At 47.8% G+C, this 16,803-nt stretch overlaps 2 protein-coding genes across 2 annotated transcripts in view; both read right to left on the minus strand.

Moving 5' to 3' along the window:
* Positions 1-16,803, minus strand: part of GAPDH (glyceraldehyde-3-phosphate dehydrogenase) — a 52,951-nt gene that overhangs the window by 21,346 nt on the left and 14,802 nt on the right. The gene's annotated exons all lie outside the window — the stretch shown is intronic.
* Positions 14,576-16,803, minus strand: part of NCAPD2 (non-SMC condensin I complex subunit D2) — a 54,847-nt gene continuing 52,619 nt past the window's right edge. The window contains exons 30-31 of the mRNA XM_060236917.1: positions 15,342-15,497; positions 14,576-14,722 (exon numbers count right to left, since the gene is read on the minus strand). Of these exons, the coding sequence (XP_060092900.1) occupies positions 14,649-14,722; positions 15,342-15,497 (230 nt within the window). The 3' untranslated portion in view covers positions 14,576-14,648. The remainder of the gene's footprint in view (positions 14,723-15,341; positions 15,498-16,803) is intronic.

A 16,803-nucleotide genomic window follows, 5' to 3' on the forward strand; every position in this document is an offset into this window, starting at 1 on the left:
GTGTCATGAAGCATGGGAGAAAAAAAAAAAAACCAGGCATTTTTAAAAACCCATTTAAGATGAAGTGTAGTTGCTGACATTTTACAGACACTTTGCCTGCCATTGGAGCACTCCAAATAGGCTGTGATAAGGAGCCCTGTTCCTGCATACAGTCCCATGACACAGTCCAGAGGAGGAAGGCTTGCCTGGGATTTGTCTGGCCCAGTTAAATGGCAGCTCGGCTCCCCTCTAGTGCTCCCTCTAAGCTGAGTTAGTGTGAGCTATCTCCCAGTTTTTCTGGCTCACGCATTTTTGCCTAAGCTCAGGAAAACATGGCCCCCGAGCGCACTAATTGATTCAGTAGCTCGCAACTTTCATACCAGTAGCTCACAAAGGAGAATTTTTGCTTACAGCTTAGAGGGAGCATTGCTCCTCTCCCCCCTCACCTATAAGTGAATGGCACACTTGAACAAGTTAAACTTTACAAGTTAAATTCCTTGTATCCAGGGCTTTTTTTTTTTTTTTTTTTAGCAGGAATGCAGTTCCGGCTGGCTTGGTGTCAGGGGTGTGTGGGCTAATATGTAAAATGAGTCCCTGTTGGGCTTTTTCTACAAAAAAGCCCAATGTGAAAACATGGTGCAACCAGAGGATGTGACATATGCAAATGAGTTCCTGCTGAGATTTTTCTGCGCAAAAAGCCCTGCTCATATCTGTATTGAGAAACAGATTCACCCCCCCCCCCCGTTTTTGTCATTTGTTGGCTCAAATAAGAAACTGGGCAGAGGCCTTATATTTAAGATCTTTATATAGTAAGTGGTCTTTTCGCCTTGGTAAAAAAAGTGACATACAACATTGTAGCTTTAGATATAAACCACATTGCAGGTTAGCTAGTCCTGGTTACACTGGGGGGGTTCTGCTGAAATTCTGCTATTCTCTTGCTATGTTCTAACACAGCGGTCCCCAGCCCTTTTGGCACCAGGGACCGGTTTTGTGGAAGACAATTTTTTCCACGGACGGGGTGGTGGTGGGGAATGGGGTGATGGTTTTGGGATGACACAATTGTGCACTTTATTTCTGTTAGTTTGGTGTGGTGGTTAAGTGTGCGGACTCTTATCTGGGAGAACTGGGTTTGATTCCCCACTCCTCCACTTGCAGCTGCTGGAATGGCCTTGGGTCAGCCATAGCTCTGGCAGAGTTGTCCTTGAAAGGGCAGTTTCTGGGGAGAGCTGTCTCAGCCCCACCCACCTCACAGGGTGTCTGTTGTGGGGGAGGAAGATAAAGGAGATTGCAAGCCACCCTGAGACTCTGAAATTCAGAGTGGAGGGCAGTATATAAATCCAATGTTGTCTTATTATTATTATTACTGCATTGTAATATATTACAACTCACGGCCCTGTCGCTAATAGGCCATAGACCAGTACTGGCCCACGGTCTGGGGCTTGGGGATCCCTGTTTTAACACTCCCTGCAGGGCTCTGTGCTTCAGTTTTAAAATGACTGTGGACTAGATCAGATGTCTTGTTCACTGAATCTGGAGCAGTGCTGAAGGGCCTTTTGACCCAGCCAGATCCCAGGAAGGAAGGAGGCTGCTGGACAACCAGGATCTTGGTTTATGGCTACAGGACAGAGGCACTCAGAATTATGCCCCAGATCAGAGCACACCAAAGGACTGCCTCTGGCAGAGAGAGGTTGCCAGTTGGCCAAGATGACAGCATGGCTGATGCATAGTGGCTGAGAAAATGAGCTGCGATTCTTTTATTTTACTTTGTCTACAACCCCCAATTGAGGATTTAAAGTGGCTTCTATTAATTCTCCTCTCCTTCATTTTATCCTCACAACAACCTGGTGAGGTAGGTCAGGCGGAGAGTATGTAACTGGCTGAAGGTCACCCAGCAAGCTCCCATGGCAGAGAGGGTATTTGAACCTGGCTCTCCCAGATCCTTGTCTGACCGCTATACCATGCTGTCTGTCTTCAGGGCCCTGCTTCCAGTCTCAACCCTACTCCGACCTCACCAGGTGACTTTAACCAATCCTTGACACTCCCAATATGAAGGTAGTAACAGCAGTGCACTGGTTGTATGGATTACATTTATTTAGATATTTTTAAAACACTGCTTTTTTGTCTTCACTGGGAACCCAACACAGCTTCTAATAAGCTTCTCCCCTTCTGCATTTCACCCTGACACAACAAACCTGCGAGGTAGGTTAGGTTGAGAGTGAGTGACTAGCCTAAGGTCACCCAGCAAGCTTCCACAGCAGAGCGGGGATTCAAGCCCAGGTCTCCCAGCTCCAGCCTGCGTGTGAATAACACAATTGTTACAAGTTAAATGGCTTATTGAGAAACAGACACCCCCCCCCCCCCCTTTGTCATTTGTTGGTTCAAGTAAGAAACTGGACAGATGCCTTGAGACACTGTAGATCTATTTAGTAAGTGGTCTTTTCGCCCCGGTAAAAAGGGACATACAACACTGTAACTTTAGATATAAACAACATTGCAGGTTAGCTAATCCTTGCTACATTTGGGGGAATCTGCTGAAATCCTACTATTTTCTTGCTATATTCTAACATCCCCTTTTGCAACTGACACATGCTATTTACCTTTAGCTGTCTGGTACAGAAGTATGTTAGGAGAAAAGGAAAAAGGAAAGGTCCCCTGTGCAAGCACCAGTTGTTTTCAACTCTGGGGTGACGTTGCTTTCCCGTTTTCATGGCAGACTTTTTACGGGGTGGTTTGCCATTGCCTTCCCCAGTCATCTACACTTTCCCCCCAGCAAGCCAACCTCGGAAGAATGGAAGGCTGAGTCAACCTCAAGCCGGCTATCTGAAAACCCAGCTTCCACTGGGGATTGATCTCAGGTCGTGAGCAGAGCTTACGACTGCAGTACTGCAGCTTAAACACTGCGCCACAGGGCTCTATGTTAGGAGAACTGAAGAGTTATAGAGATAAGAGTAATTATACGCAAGCCAAATTATTTAATTTTATTTATTTAATTTTATTTATTTAATTGTTTTGACAGTGAGAATTCCAAATTCCAAATTAGTGGTTAATAACTCACAACTGTCAGCCAGTGAGACAGAGTGATTTGTTTAAAGCAGGGGTGTCAAACTCATCTGTTATGAGGGCCGGATCTGACATAAATGAGACCTTACTGGCCCGGGTCATGTCGGGCTGAGCCATGTGAGGCCAAGCCGTGTGTGTCCCTATTTAAGATTAGGTAGCAGAGATATAAACTTTATGGACACAGACAAAAACAATTATATATATATATATATATTTAAAAACTTAAAACATGCTTAAAATGTTAGCATTTGTTAGTCTTAAAGGTGCTTTCTTTGTATTTCTCCCATGGGATCCAGAGAACTGGGCAAAGGAAACTCTGACTCTTTCCTTCCTTGCCTAGGGACAGGGGAGAAAGGAGCCTCAGCCAACAGAAGGGAAAGAGGCTTGGCTCGGTAGCTGTCAGTGTTAAGTTGCTTTAAGGGAACTATAACTGCTGAGTCATTGTTATGCAACTAGGCTATACAGGGGAGATTAAAGTCACGAGAGTAACAGGTGCAGCTAATGGTACAATCAGTGTAAGGATTGGATGGCTGCACTATAATAGTGAAAGCCTTGCTCTCAGCATTTGTGGGTGATAAGAAGGAGCAGAAGGACGTGCGTGAGTGAGGAGGAACATCTTGACTGAAATACTGTTACTCTGGAGGATTGCATGGCTATTGATGTAATGTATGGACTGGATTCTTGACTTCTCTTCTTGGATATTGGCTTGGTACTGTATATTGGAAGGACTGCCTTTATGTGTATGAACCATTGGAGTGTCTGTGACTGCCTCTTACGTCTTAACCCAAAATACAACTGTTTACTGGCTGTTTGGAGTTTTGTCTCTTTATCACAGTTTCTGGAGTGCACTCTACAGTTTGCTCATACAGGGGAACTCCCCACGCATTCAAACTCTGTCAGTAGCTCTGCTGTGCGATTGAGAGCCTGGGGCAAAGCAAGCTCTCCTTCCCCCCCCCCTTCCTCCCCAAGGGAGGAGCCTCCGTCAATGGAGAAAATAGAGGCCTTGCTTTGTAGCTCCTTACAAAGCAAGCTGTGATGCAGAAGGAAGCAAAAGATAGGGAGAAGGAAGCAGATAGCTGGTTGTTCGGGGGCCTGGTAGGAGCCCTCCAGGGGCCTCATTCGGCCCCCAGGTCGCATGTTTGACACCCCTGGTTTAAAGGATTCTCAGCTTTACAAAGAAAAATGGACTGTAGTGAGACCGCATCTCTTCCCTTTCCCCAAATGTCAGGATTCTAGAGAGAATTCATGCACTCACGTGCAATTCTGAACAGCAAATGGCTCAAAAGAGAAAGATTTTCTTCTGTTGGACTATAGAAAGGGTTTCTCAAAACCGAGTGCTGTGAAAGTTTTCTGCCTGGCCAAAAATATACCTCCAGACATTAAGTGAGGAGAGAAGACAGTGGCGGCCGGGCAGTTGAGCAGATGCGCATGCCGAGGAACTCCCAAGAAAGTTCATTTGGCTTGGTTTGTAACCTGATTCTGACCACCCAATGGTTTCCCCCACCTCCTAGCGAAGGACCAAGGCGCTAAGTTTAGCCCTGAAGGAGGTTGTGACCTTTATCAAAAGGCCAGAGGGATGGTTTATAACTCCCCACTCAAAGGATGCCAGAAGATGCTCAAGTCCAGAAGATCTTGCTACTGCTCCCATCCCCCACTAACTCCTGCCCTGGGTCAGGGCTGCCAATCTCCAGGTGGGACCTGCAGATCCCTCAGAATTACAACTGATCGCTAGCTTACAGAAATTAGTTTCCCTGGAGAAAATGGCAGCTTCAGAGGGAGAACTTTTGGGCAGGGATGTCAAACATGCAGCCCAGGGGCTGAATCGGGCCTCAGAAGGGCTCCTATCAGGCCCCTGAGCAACTGACTTTCATCTGCTTCCTTCTCCCTCTCTCTTGCTTCCTTCTGCATCACAGCTTGCTTTGCCAGGCTTGCTCAATTGCACAGCAGAGCTACAGAGCAGTCTCTATTTTCTTCATTGGCTGAGGCCATTGAGGAGGGAGGGGGGGGGAGGGATAGCTTGCTTTGCCAGGCTCTCTCAATTGCACAGCAGATCTACTAAGTCAAGCCTCTCTTCTATTGGCTGAAGCTTCCCTCATCCTGGTTCCCTGGGGAAGGAAGGAAAAAAACAGAGCTTCCTTTTTCCCTGAATCCCAAAGGAGAGATACAAAGAAAATGTCAAGCATGTGCTTTCAATGACGAGTTGAGTTTGATACAAAACTACGTTTATTGATAGACCAACACTTTCAGTGTAACAGATTCTTGAGAGTGATGCTAAAGATACATTGATACAATACTTTTAAGGCTTACCGCAAAAGGATTCTAAAAGGTGGGGGCGAGGGATGTGCTCTCACACATAAACTATCATAAATGTCTACATTCTCATGGCGTTATCAGGACTCCGTCCTTGCTTTCCCCAGATGTGTCACACTCCCTAACAGGAATGTATGGGAAGGTACTGATTACTCTTTCTCAAGTTAGTTTTGTTTCTTTCTACTTCTACTTTGCAAGCCATAAAGTATGACGGGGGAGGGGGAAAGAATAACAGAGCTAACAGACCTTGGTCCTCCATGATATTTCACAGACCAGCTTTATGGAGGACCCTAAAACAATCAATTACCAATGGAATTTTACCATGCTTGACAGAAAGCACCTTTAAGACTGACAAGTACTAATGTCTTAAGCATGATTTTTTAAAAGCGTTATGTTTGTGTCATATGCACATACGAAGCTGCCTTATACGAGGGTCCCTCGGTCCATCAAAGTCAGTATTGTCTACTCAGTATTGTCCACTCAGACTGGCAGCGGCTCTCCAGGGTCTCAAGCTGAGGTTTTTCATGCCTATTTGCCCCTGGATCCTTTTTAGTTGGAGATGCCGGGGATTGAACCTGGGTCCTTCTGCTTACCAAACAGATGCTCTGCCACTGAGCCAGTTTATATCTTTATAAATTTATATCATCCTTTATAAAGTTTATATCTCCGCTACCTGGCATTACATTTTATGACACTCATGGCCTGGCCCGCCCAGGTCACATTTATATCAGATCCAGCCCTCATAACAAATGAGTTTGACACCCTTGCTTTAGGTGTACCATAGATTCTAGGTGAAATCCCGACCCTTCCAGATTCTTCCCTCCACAGGCACTCCAGGAATTCCCCAGGCCAGAGCTGGCAACACTAGATATCTTGGTCACAGGTAGGTCCCCTCGACTCATAAGGTGTCAGGCCCAGTGCAGATAACCTGTGGTGCTTCCGTTTTTTCACACCCACTCTGCTTTCACTACCAGAGACAGGAAGTAAATCAAGTGTACAGCAGTCCCCTGCGGGTCTAATACGTGGCTGGTCCATCGCAGTCAGCTCGGTGGCTCACCATTTGATCCCGCTGGACAAAGAGACTCAGAGAAGGAACCTGGGCCTGTTGGAGCATTTGCACAATTCGACCATCCTCTGTTTGATAAGTAAACAACTGCTGGCAAGGACTCTGGGCAGGGGGCAGAGGACAACCGAGGGAGGACGTCAACCTTTCCAGTGTTGATATTCAGCCTGCAGGCAGGATGCTCCCTTTGCTCCCCCGGGTTCCTTGGGGTAGGAACGGTCAGGGCTGGAATACAACTAAGACAGGGGTGGCCAAACTGTGGCTCCGGAGCCACACGTGGCTCGTTGTGTGGCCCCTGAAACCCCCAACACCCTGTCAGCTAGTTTGAAGAAGACATTTCTCTCTTTAAATCATTTAGCCAAGCCAAGCCAGCTGCTTTCTTTCTCCTTCCCCATCTATTAATCTCCTTCACTCCTTCCTTCCTTTTCCTGCAGCTCCCAAACGTCTGATGTCCCTGTCTTGCAGTTCTCAAACATCTGATGTTTATTCTATGCGACTCTTAGATTAAGCAAGTTTGGCCACCTGTGATCTAGGGACTGACGCTGAAGGGCCCATTCTGTACTTCCACAAAGGGCTGGAACAAGAGGGGAAAAGAGGTGTTGGGAGCAAAGGTTGGGAGTGGGATTGCGAAGGGAGAAAGTGCAGCCGTGGAGGGCTGGCTTGCTGCCCTTTGAAGGTTTTCAGCCTGCTCTTCTTTGGCCGAGACACCCTGGCTGCCATCCAACTAGGAAAGGTGAGGCCTTTAGGCAGCAGATTCTGGAGCCATGTTAAAGGGCAACACATTCTCAGCCGTCTTTTACTATCCACTATATTTTTATCCTGCCCTTCTTTCAAGGTGCAGAGTGGGACATGGGGTTCTTCCCCTCATTTTTAGCCTCACAACTACCCTGTGAGGTAGGCTAGGCTGAGAGTGTGTTGCTGGCCCAAGGTCACCCAGAGAGATTTGAAACCCAAGTCTCAGAAACTGGCTAAGAACAAGAATATTTTTTACCAGCATTTCAGTGCAGGCACAAAGAGAAAAACAGGTTGTTTACCTGTAACTGATGATCTTCGAGTGGTCATCTGTGCATTCACACTCATGGGATAGAGTGCCGACTGTGGAGGTGATCTCATGGGAGGGAGGATGCAGCCTGAGGAGTCCCTTTAGAAACTGTTTCGAGTGAGGATGCGCAAATACTGAATGTCCCTCAATCAGTTCATGCTGGGCAGATATAGCCGACAAATAAACCTTCATTGAGGAAAAGGCGAGGCCAGCATTGACCAGAGATGAAAGAAAATAAAAAATCACAGGTATACCCCCACCAACCGGGGTGGGACATCAGTAGCAGACAATGAACTTAGCCCATTTTGCTCTTTGGTCATTCCGTCCCATTAGACAACTTCCTGCTGTTCAGAAGAACTTGCTGGGCCCTATCCGAGAACCCTCGGGGTTGATGAACCAGGCTGTCAACTTCAAGTGAGAAACGTTGAGGTGGAGCACTTGGCCTTCTTGGGCTGACAGGAGATCTGGCTCCGCTGGGAAGTGATGAAAAAATCCCTGCGTGAGTTTGAGCAGGATCGGAAACCAATTCTGCCGAGGCCACCGTGACGCTACCGGAATGCACCTTGGCCGCTCCCTCTGAACCTTGTTGACTACCTTCGTAAGTAGTGGAAGAGGTGGAAACGTGTAAAGAAAAAGACCTTTCCATGGGAACAGAAGACTGTCCCCCCGAGGACGTTGGGTCCAATCTTCCCCTGGTGCAAAGCAAGGGACATTTCAGATTCAGAGCCATTGCAAAAACGTCGATCTGGGGTTAGCCCCACTGCCAGAACACTGGTTGGAGAAAGCACCATTGTATTTCCCAATGATGGGGAGACGTGGCTCCTCTGCTCAGGGAATCCGCTTGCAAGTTGAGCACCCCGGGAAGATTAGAAGCTTTCATGAAAATGTCCAGCTCCATGCACCCTGTCCATCTCCATCGCTAGGGCACAAAGTCTGTGAGAGACCGTCCCATCCTGCCGGTTGACATAGAAGGCTGTGGTATGGTCCGTAAGCACTGCTACAGCTTTCCCTACAATCAAGGGATGGAAAGACCAAAGAGCAAAATGGATTGCTACAAGTTTCCGGTAGTTTTTGTGGCAATGGGTCAGAGGTAACGGCCAAGGTCCACCCCCCCCCCACAGAATGTTCATGTGGGCACCCCATCCCCAAAGGGAAGCGTCCGTAGTGATCGTAACTGTCGTGATAGGTACGTGGAAGGGTGCTCCTTGACATATATTGTCTATTGAGGTCCACTATTCTAAGGACTGTAGGATAGAGGGAGGAATCGTGAACTTCTTTTGTGGGGAATCCCGTAGAGGGCGAAACCTCTTGAGGAACCAAATTTGGAGTACTCACATGTGGAGCTTTGCAAACACTAATACGTTGGTGGTCGCTGCCATCAGGCCCAACAACCTCTGTAGCTGTTGTGTCGTGCCCCATCTCCTGCATTGGAGGAGATGGATGAGGGTTATAATACTTTCTGCTGGGGTAGAAACGCATGATGTAGGTTCGTGTCTAGAAGGGCCCCTATAAACTGAACTTTCCTTGATGGAAGCAAATGTGACTTTTTTGCGTTTACTTGCAGGCTGAGGGTTCGAAGGAGCTGAAGAGTTATAGAAATATGGCAGGACAGATGATTTTCTGAACGTGGTTGGCAGGGCAGGAAAGTCAAAGGCCCTGCTTTGGGGCATGGGACCCTTTGGGCTTGTTTGAGTTGTTCGAAGCTGAAGTAAACTTCAATTTGTTGTTTCCCCGATAGGGTGACCTGCCACCACTTTGTAAAGAATGAGGTCTCCAGGATTGGTCAGGTGAGTATTTCTGATAAGATCTTTTAGATCAAGGTTTCTGCCACGGCTTAGGTTTTCCAGGACGAGAAGAAGCAGGCACTCCAAGATTCCGGGAGGTTTTAATACTCTTGTCCATTTCTTGCAGGACACTGTCAGGGGTGGAACTAAATAGACCTTCTCCCTCAAAGGGAAGGTCTTCCACATAGGCCCTGGTACCTGGCTGAAGGGCAGTTGAATACAACTAGGAGTGGCGATGTAGCGAGATGGCGGAGGTGACCATCTTGGCCAAAACGTCTACCATGTGTTTGGAAGCGGCTAACTGCTGTTTAGCCAAGGCAAATCCTTCTCTTTGCAACTTCTTTGCTAGAGATCGTTTATCCTCTTGCAGAGAGGACAGTATGGGTGTAAGTTGTTCCCAAAGAGAGTACTGATACCGTGGCATACAGGCCGCATAATCAGAGATCTTCACCCCCAAAGCCCCAGCAGAGTAAAAGCATCTACCAGCATTGTCTATCTTTTCCCCTTCCTTATCCGGAGGGGTAGAATGGGTTTTGCAAGCCTTCGATGATGAGGAGACCACCACAGAGTTAGGCTTGGGATGGGTAAAGAGGAACTCAGTCCCAGATTCTTGGATCCGGTGATCTAAACGGCGTGAGGAGATTGGTGTGGATGCAGGCTTCAGCCAGGGCTCCTTGACCGCTTGTAAGATAACTTTGGTGACAGGGAGAGCGACTGCTGTTGACGTGTCCTGCTGCATAATGTCAACTACTGTGTCATCAATAACAGGCTGCGGCTGCAAAACCGTAAGGGAGAGAGATTGTGCCATGCACTTGATAAGGCCCCCATAAGATTTGAGGTCTTCCGAAGTGGATACAGGCAGGTCATCTGCGATATGAGAACCAGGTGATGGCTCAGCTTGTGTCTTATCCAGATCCTCCTCCCTGACATCGGAATCTGACGAAGATGCCTCTCTCACGTCAGAATGCTCCAAAAGTTGCACAGTCGAAGTGCGCTCCAAAGGCCGTATCGATACCAACGGGGCTGCCTGAGAGTCTCCAGTCTTCTCCTTGCGTCTCTCTGGAGGAATTGCTATCGATGCCGAAGGAGTACGATGTACTGGTGAATGGTGCAAAACCCTCGAAAAGTGTAGCCACCGATGACTTGACTGAAGATCCCGTCAACACTGCGACCGCGGGCTGTGTCAAGTTGCCCATCGATGCCAAAAGGCTTGATGCCATTTTTTGGTGGTAGGAGAGCCTATTCGACTAAGGCCGCCGACAATCTGGCCGCTTGATTTTTCCTCGTTTGTTTGGAAAATTTTGAGCAATGCGGCATGAGTAAACGAGGTGTCCCTCACCCAAGCACAGAAGGCAAAGGGAATGACCGTTCAGGGGAGCAATCTTACTTCCACACTTCAGGTACCACTTGAAGAACCCCCAACATTTTTCCATAGGAAGCAGGAGCAGAGCGGTAAGGGGGGGGGTGTCCCTAGGGTGAAAAGCCAACTAAAAGTCACTACAATTTTTTTTTTTTAATAACAAAGTCCAGAAGAATTAAAGAAGGCCAATGGGCCGAGGAAAAACCGAGGAAGAAAAAAAAAGCTAAGTACCGACTGGAGCACTGAAGGAGATCCTTTCAACGCGGTGGTCAAGAAGGAACTGGCAGGATCCTCGTGCTGGTCCTTGTGAGCATGCTCACTGGGGCAGAGCACGAAAAATCCTGGACTTTTTAGGTACCGATCCGGTGATCGGCGCTCTATTCCATGAGTGTGAGGCACAGAGACCACGAAGAAGATCCAGTATAGCCTAGTGGTTAGAATGTCCTGACTGAGGTATGGGAGACCCAGCTTTGAAGCCCTACTCTGCTGGGTCAGACACTCTCTCCACTTTGGGTCAGACACTCTCTCCACTTAACCTACCTCACAGGGCTATTGTTTTTGGGGAAATATTTGTGAATCTCCTGCATTGTTCAGGAGGTTGGACAAGATGAGCCTGGAGGTCCCTCCCAACTCTATGATTCTATGAAGATAAAACAGAGTGGAGGTGTCACTCTTGTCTCCTTTGGGGAGAAGTTTTGAAAATTACAATTTATCTGACACTTTAAATTTTGTTGTAATCCACCCTGAGCCCACTTGTGGGGAGGGTGGAATATAAATTGAAATTAAAAAATAAATAAAAAAGCAGGGCATAAAGAGAGCCAGTTTGGTGTAATGGTTAAATGTGTGAACTGTTATCTAGAACTGGGTTTGATTCCACTCCCCCACTTGCAGCTGCTGGAATGGCCTTGGGTCAGCCATAGCTCTCAGAGCTGTCCCTGAAAGGGCAGCAGCTTCTGGGAGAGCTGTCTCAGCCCCACTTACCTCATAGGGTGTCCTGTTGGAGTGGGGGGAAGGTAAAGGAGATTGTAAGCTGCTCTGAGATTCAAAGTGTAGGCCGGGGTATAAATCCAATATCTTCATCCTCTAAGTTGAGTTAGTGTGAGCTAGCTCAGTTTGTTAGCCTCCGGCTCATACATTTTTGTCTTCGCTCAGGAAAAGTGGGCTCCACAGCAAACTAATTTATGCAATAGCTCACTTTAATGCCCCCTAGCTCACAAAGTAGAATTTTTGCTCACAAGACTTAGAGGGAACATTGCTTCTAAATCAATAAAAAAAAATCGGGACAGTTCCAACTTGACATGGAGTGGGGCCCTATGTCGTGACAGCTTCTGTCACACACCCGAGTTAGCAAGCAGCAACACACAAAAGGAGTTTGAAGCTGGCTTTCACTAATTGAGCAAGGAGACGTGACCCCCTGCACGCCTGCCTGCTTTTTCAATACAAGGCTGAGACTTTGGGGAGCCTGGAAAACGCTAAAATAAAGGACAGGGATTGCTAGGCCATCTCTGACGTCATAGGCTGGCCAGCGGATGCCAGAGCGAGGTCAAGAGGGTGAGTGTTTCTGTGAGGTGCCTGCCACGCTTACCATCGTTATGGCACGCCAGCGAGGCCAGGACCAATTGGGGTCGTAGCAGGGAACGCTTGGCCGTTTGGGCTTCTGAAACATTGGGAAGTTTTTCTTTCTTCCCTGAAGAAAGAAGAGGTTGAAAAAGAGAGACCACAGGCCAAGCCTGAATTTGAGGCTCCTTGCTAGCCCCGCGGCGCAGAGTGTTAAAGCTGCAGTACTGCAGTCCTAAGCTCTGCTCATGACTTGAGTTCGATCCTCGGTGGAAGCTGGGTTTTCAGATAGCTGGCTCGAGGTTGGCTCAGCCTTCCATCCTTCCGAGGTCGGTAAAATGAGTACTCAGCTTGCTGGGGGGAAAGTGTAATGACTGGGGAAGGCAATGGCAAACCACCCCGTAAAAAGTCTGCCGTGAAAACAGTTGTGAAAGCAGCGTCACCCCAGAGTGGGAAACGAGTGGTGCTTGCACAGGGGACCTTTCCATTCCCGCTAGCCGTGGCTGTGTGGAGCTGCTGCTGCCACCTAGTGGCCATGGTGCACCAGGCCCAAATGTATAAGCCTCCAGAAGCTGAGCTGCTTTGACAGCTGCTGGAATTTTGAAAGCCGTTCTTCGTAACCCTGGCACAAAAACTCCCCCAGTCTGAGGAAGGGGCAAGTTTGGATACTGGTGATGACTTTTAAGCCCAGCATGGAATAAAAAAAAAACAATATGCAGGTGTGACTAAGACTGCTCCTGTGCATGTTTAGTTAGGAGCAACCCCCCCCCCCCAAAAAAAAAATTAGAAGAGGCCCACATCTTCACATTTGATGGGTTCCTCTGGTGGAAGAGCCTTCCCCCCTGTAAACTGCAGGGCAGCTGTAGTAGTTACATGCATAGTCCCGCTAACCTCTGGAGTCTTGTGAGCCAAAATTCTACTTTGTGAGCTACTAGCATTAAAGTTGTGAACTACTGCATCAATTAGTGTGCTCTGGGGCCATTTTCCATGAACTAAGACAAAAATCTGTGAGCCAGAGCCTAAAAATCTCGATTGTATCAAACTAATGAGAAGTGTCATTTCAGATATGTGAATTGATCCCTTCCCATTACACAAAATATGTATCGAGGTAGTATTCCCCTGAAAGCACAGTGGTATGTGTCTTTTTGAGAAAGTGGGATAAACTAACATGATGGGGAGGGCCGTGGCTCCATAGCAAAGTATCTGGTTTGCACGCAGAAGGTCCCAGGCTCAATCCCCGGCATCTCGAGTTAAATGGATCAGGCAGCAAGTGATGAGAAAAACCTGAGACCCTGGAGAGCCAGTCTGAGTAGACAACACTGACCTTGATGGACCAAGGTCTGATTTAGCTAGCTCACAGGTTTTTAGTCTCCAGCTCCCACATTTTTGTCTTAGCTCAGGAAGGATGACCTCAGAGCACAATAATTTATGCAGGGGCTCACAATTTTCAGGCCAGTAGTTTGCAACTTTAATATCAGTAGCTCACAAAGTGGAATTTTTGCTCGCAAGACTCTGCAGCTTAGAGGGAACGTTGACTGGGACCATATATTTTTGAAGGCTTTGCCATTCCATCCAAATTTATAGAGGAAGAAGTCCTGCCCTCAAAACAGGCACTTATATTGTGTTGAAACAATGATCAGATGAGGGACCATGGCACTGAGAGTACTATTTTGGTCTTCTGAAGTCTGTCATTTCGAAGAGAGCTTCCCTGTTTTTTACCTGCCAGCTTCCTTTGGGACTCTCTTTGAAAGACTTTCTGTCACTGAGTGGTATTGCACTTGAGTAGTATGGATTGAGCTGTTCATTAGAGTCTTTCTGTATTTTTGCTATATGCATTCAGTAGTTGATTAGTCTTCCTGTAATTTTCACATGCTTTGCAGCATTCCGGATTATATATATTTCTAGCCTTATGAATTCTTCTAGTGGTTCTTGCTATTCCTCTGTCCTATACACGGGTGCCCGTTGAGCCTTTCCGTCCTGCTAGGACGGCAATGAACGGCCCTTCTTGCTCCTTAAATGCCAGATCAATACAAGCAGCACTCTCCCTGCCTGAAGCCCACCTTCAGATAGACCTAAGCCAGGGATGGCCAAACTGTGGCTAGGGAGCCATGTGGCTCTTTCATACATATTGTATGGCTTTCGAAGCCCCCATCGCCCAGTCTTTCTTTAAATCACTTCTCCAACCCAAGACAGCCAGCAGCTTGGAGAATGCATTTAAAGTTGCTTTCTTTCCACCTTGCCCTTCCTCTATCTGCTTTCCTTCCTTCCTGTCTTGCGGCTCTCAGACATCTGATGTTTCTTCTGTGTGGCTCTTACCTGAAGCGAGTTTGGCCAGCCCTGGCCTAAGCGATCCTCACAGTGAACTGTAACACCACCCAAGCTGATTCTCTCCAGGCTCAATAGAGTTTAGGAGCAAAGACTTGAGAAACTCAGCAATCTTTATTCGTTATTATGAAAGAATTAAAAGTGTTTCCAAAAGACGAGGGGATCCCATCACTGGGCACGGCGGGCTGATGCACGGGAAATGGGAGTTGTTTTGCTCGGTGTTTCCTCCTCCACTAGTTCAGCTGAAAAAGAAAGCCATGTTAGGGGGGCTGAGGGTAAGGCAGCACTTGGGGAAGATATAGCAGAGGGGCTGTTCATCTCACCACTGTAAAAGAAGAATAAGAATGCAGATTTATACCCCGCCATTCTCTCTGAATCAGAGACTCAGAGCGGCTCACAATCTCCTAAATCAGGGGTGGCCAAGGGTAGCTCTCCAGATGTTTTTTTTGCCTACAACTCCCATCAGCCCCAGTCAGCATGGCCAAGAGCTGGGGCTGATGGGAGTTGTAGGCAAAAAAACCATCTGGAGAGCTACTGTTGGCCACCTCTGTCCTATATCTTCCTCCCCCACAACAAACCCCCTGTGAGGTAAGTGGGGCTGAGAGAGCTCTGACAGAAACTGCCCTTTTAAGGACAACTCCTGCGATAGGTATGGCTGCCCCAAGGCCATTCCAGCAGCTGTGAGTGGAGGAGTGGGGAATCAAACCTGGTTCCCTCAGATAAGAGTCTGCGCACTTAACCGCTACACCAAACTGGTAGAGGACAAAGAGCAGCTGCCATGGCAACCTAAAAACACCCCTCGAGTGTTTCCTTTGTGCCTTTTGTAAAATGAGCTCTTGCTCAAGCACACAGGATTCTCACCTTCTTCTGGGCTGTTTTCCTCATCGCTAGAGAAGATGATGCAAGCCTTCTGCCTGGAAGTCTTCCTGCGGCCTCTGGAAACGCGGGGCTCGGGAGTGACGAAAGAAGAGTCTAGCTCTCGGTTGGCAGCCCGCAGCTGCTGCCGGCGACGAGAGCCTGGGAAGGAAGGGGAACGGCAAACGCAACTCAGACATTTATCTAGACCACGGGTGTCAAACTCATTTGTTATGAGGGACGGATCTGACATAAATGAGACATTGTCGGGCCAGGCCTTGTCAGGTCGGGCCTTGTGTGTTCCTATTTAAGATTAGGTAGCAGAGATATAAACTTTATAAAGGACACAGACAAACACAATTAAAGGTTTAAAAACAAACAAACAAACAAACAAACAAACAAACAAACAAACAAACAAACAAACAAACGTAAAACACATTAAAAACGTTAGCACTCATTGGTCTATTTATATTTCTCCCATGGGATCCAGGGAACTGGGCAAAGGAAGCTCTGGTTCTTTCCTGCCTTCCCGAGGGAGACCAGGAGAGAGGGTGCCTCTGCCAACAGAAGGAAGAGAAGCCTGGCAAAGCAAGCTCTGCCTCCTCCCCATGGGAGGAGCCTCAGCCAATAGAGTAGATAGAGGTTTTGCTCTGTAGCTCCTGTGCAATTGAGCAAGCCTTGCAAAGCAAGCTGTGATGCAGAAGGAAGCAAGAGAGGGAGAAGGAAGCAGATGACTGCCAGTTGCTCGGGGGCCTGATTTGGACCCCGGGCAGCATGTTTGACACACTTAGACCCCCACTCCCCCCCCATAGGCACTCTGCACAATAGCCCCAGGGCCTCTGCTTGTCCCCATCTCCACATCTATTGTTTCAAAGTCTGGGGGGTAAATTCCTCTGTCTTCTAACCAGTTAGGGAGCATTCCAAAATCTGTAAAAGCATCCCTTGCTTTCTGCAAACTTAATTTCCAGTGGACACACATGCACGATCTCCTGCTGCTGTCCCTGTGCATCCTCTACGTCAGGGATGGCCAACAGTAGCTCTCCAGATGTTTTTTGCCTACAACTCCCACCAGCTCCAGCCATTGGGCATGCTGGCTGGGGTTAACGAGAGTTGTAGGCAAAAACATCTGGAGAGCTACCCTTGGTCACCCCTGCTGTACGTTGTCAGGCAGCCCTCTGTTGACCACCTCACCATTTAGGGTAGCCTGCTGGGCATCACCCAGAGCTCTGTCCTTTTTCGTCACAGCTCTGGAGATACAAGAGGGCCTCCCTTCCTTGGAGATCTTCAGAAGGTGCTGCAAGGGCTTGGAATGGCAGGCGACTTTTATGGTGGAGGAGAAGGGGGAGAAAGGTCTGGGGTTAGCTACTGTATTTTTGGTTTTAACTGAAAAGTGTTTCCAGGATTAGTCTCAACCGCCTTGAACCACGTGGGACAGAAAGCACTTGAACGAATCATTTTCCTGCCGCAA

Source organism: Heteronotia binoei, chromosome 4 (genome assembly GCF_032191835.1).
Source record: "Heteronotia binoei isolate CCM8104 ecotype False Entrance Well chromosome 4, APGP_CSIRO_Hbin_v1, whole genome shotgun sequence".
In the NCBI taxonomy this organism is placed as follows: domain Eukaryota; kingdom Metazoa; phylum Chordata; class Lepidosauria; order Squamata; family Gekkonidae; genus Heteronotia; species Heteronotia binoei.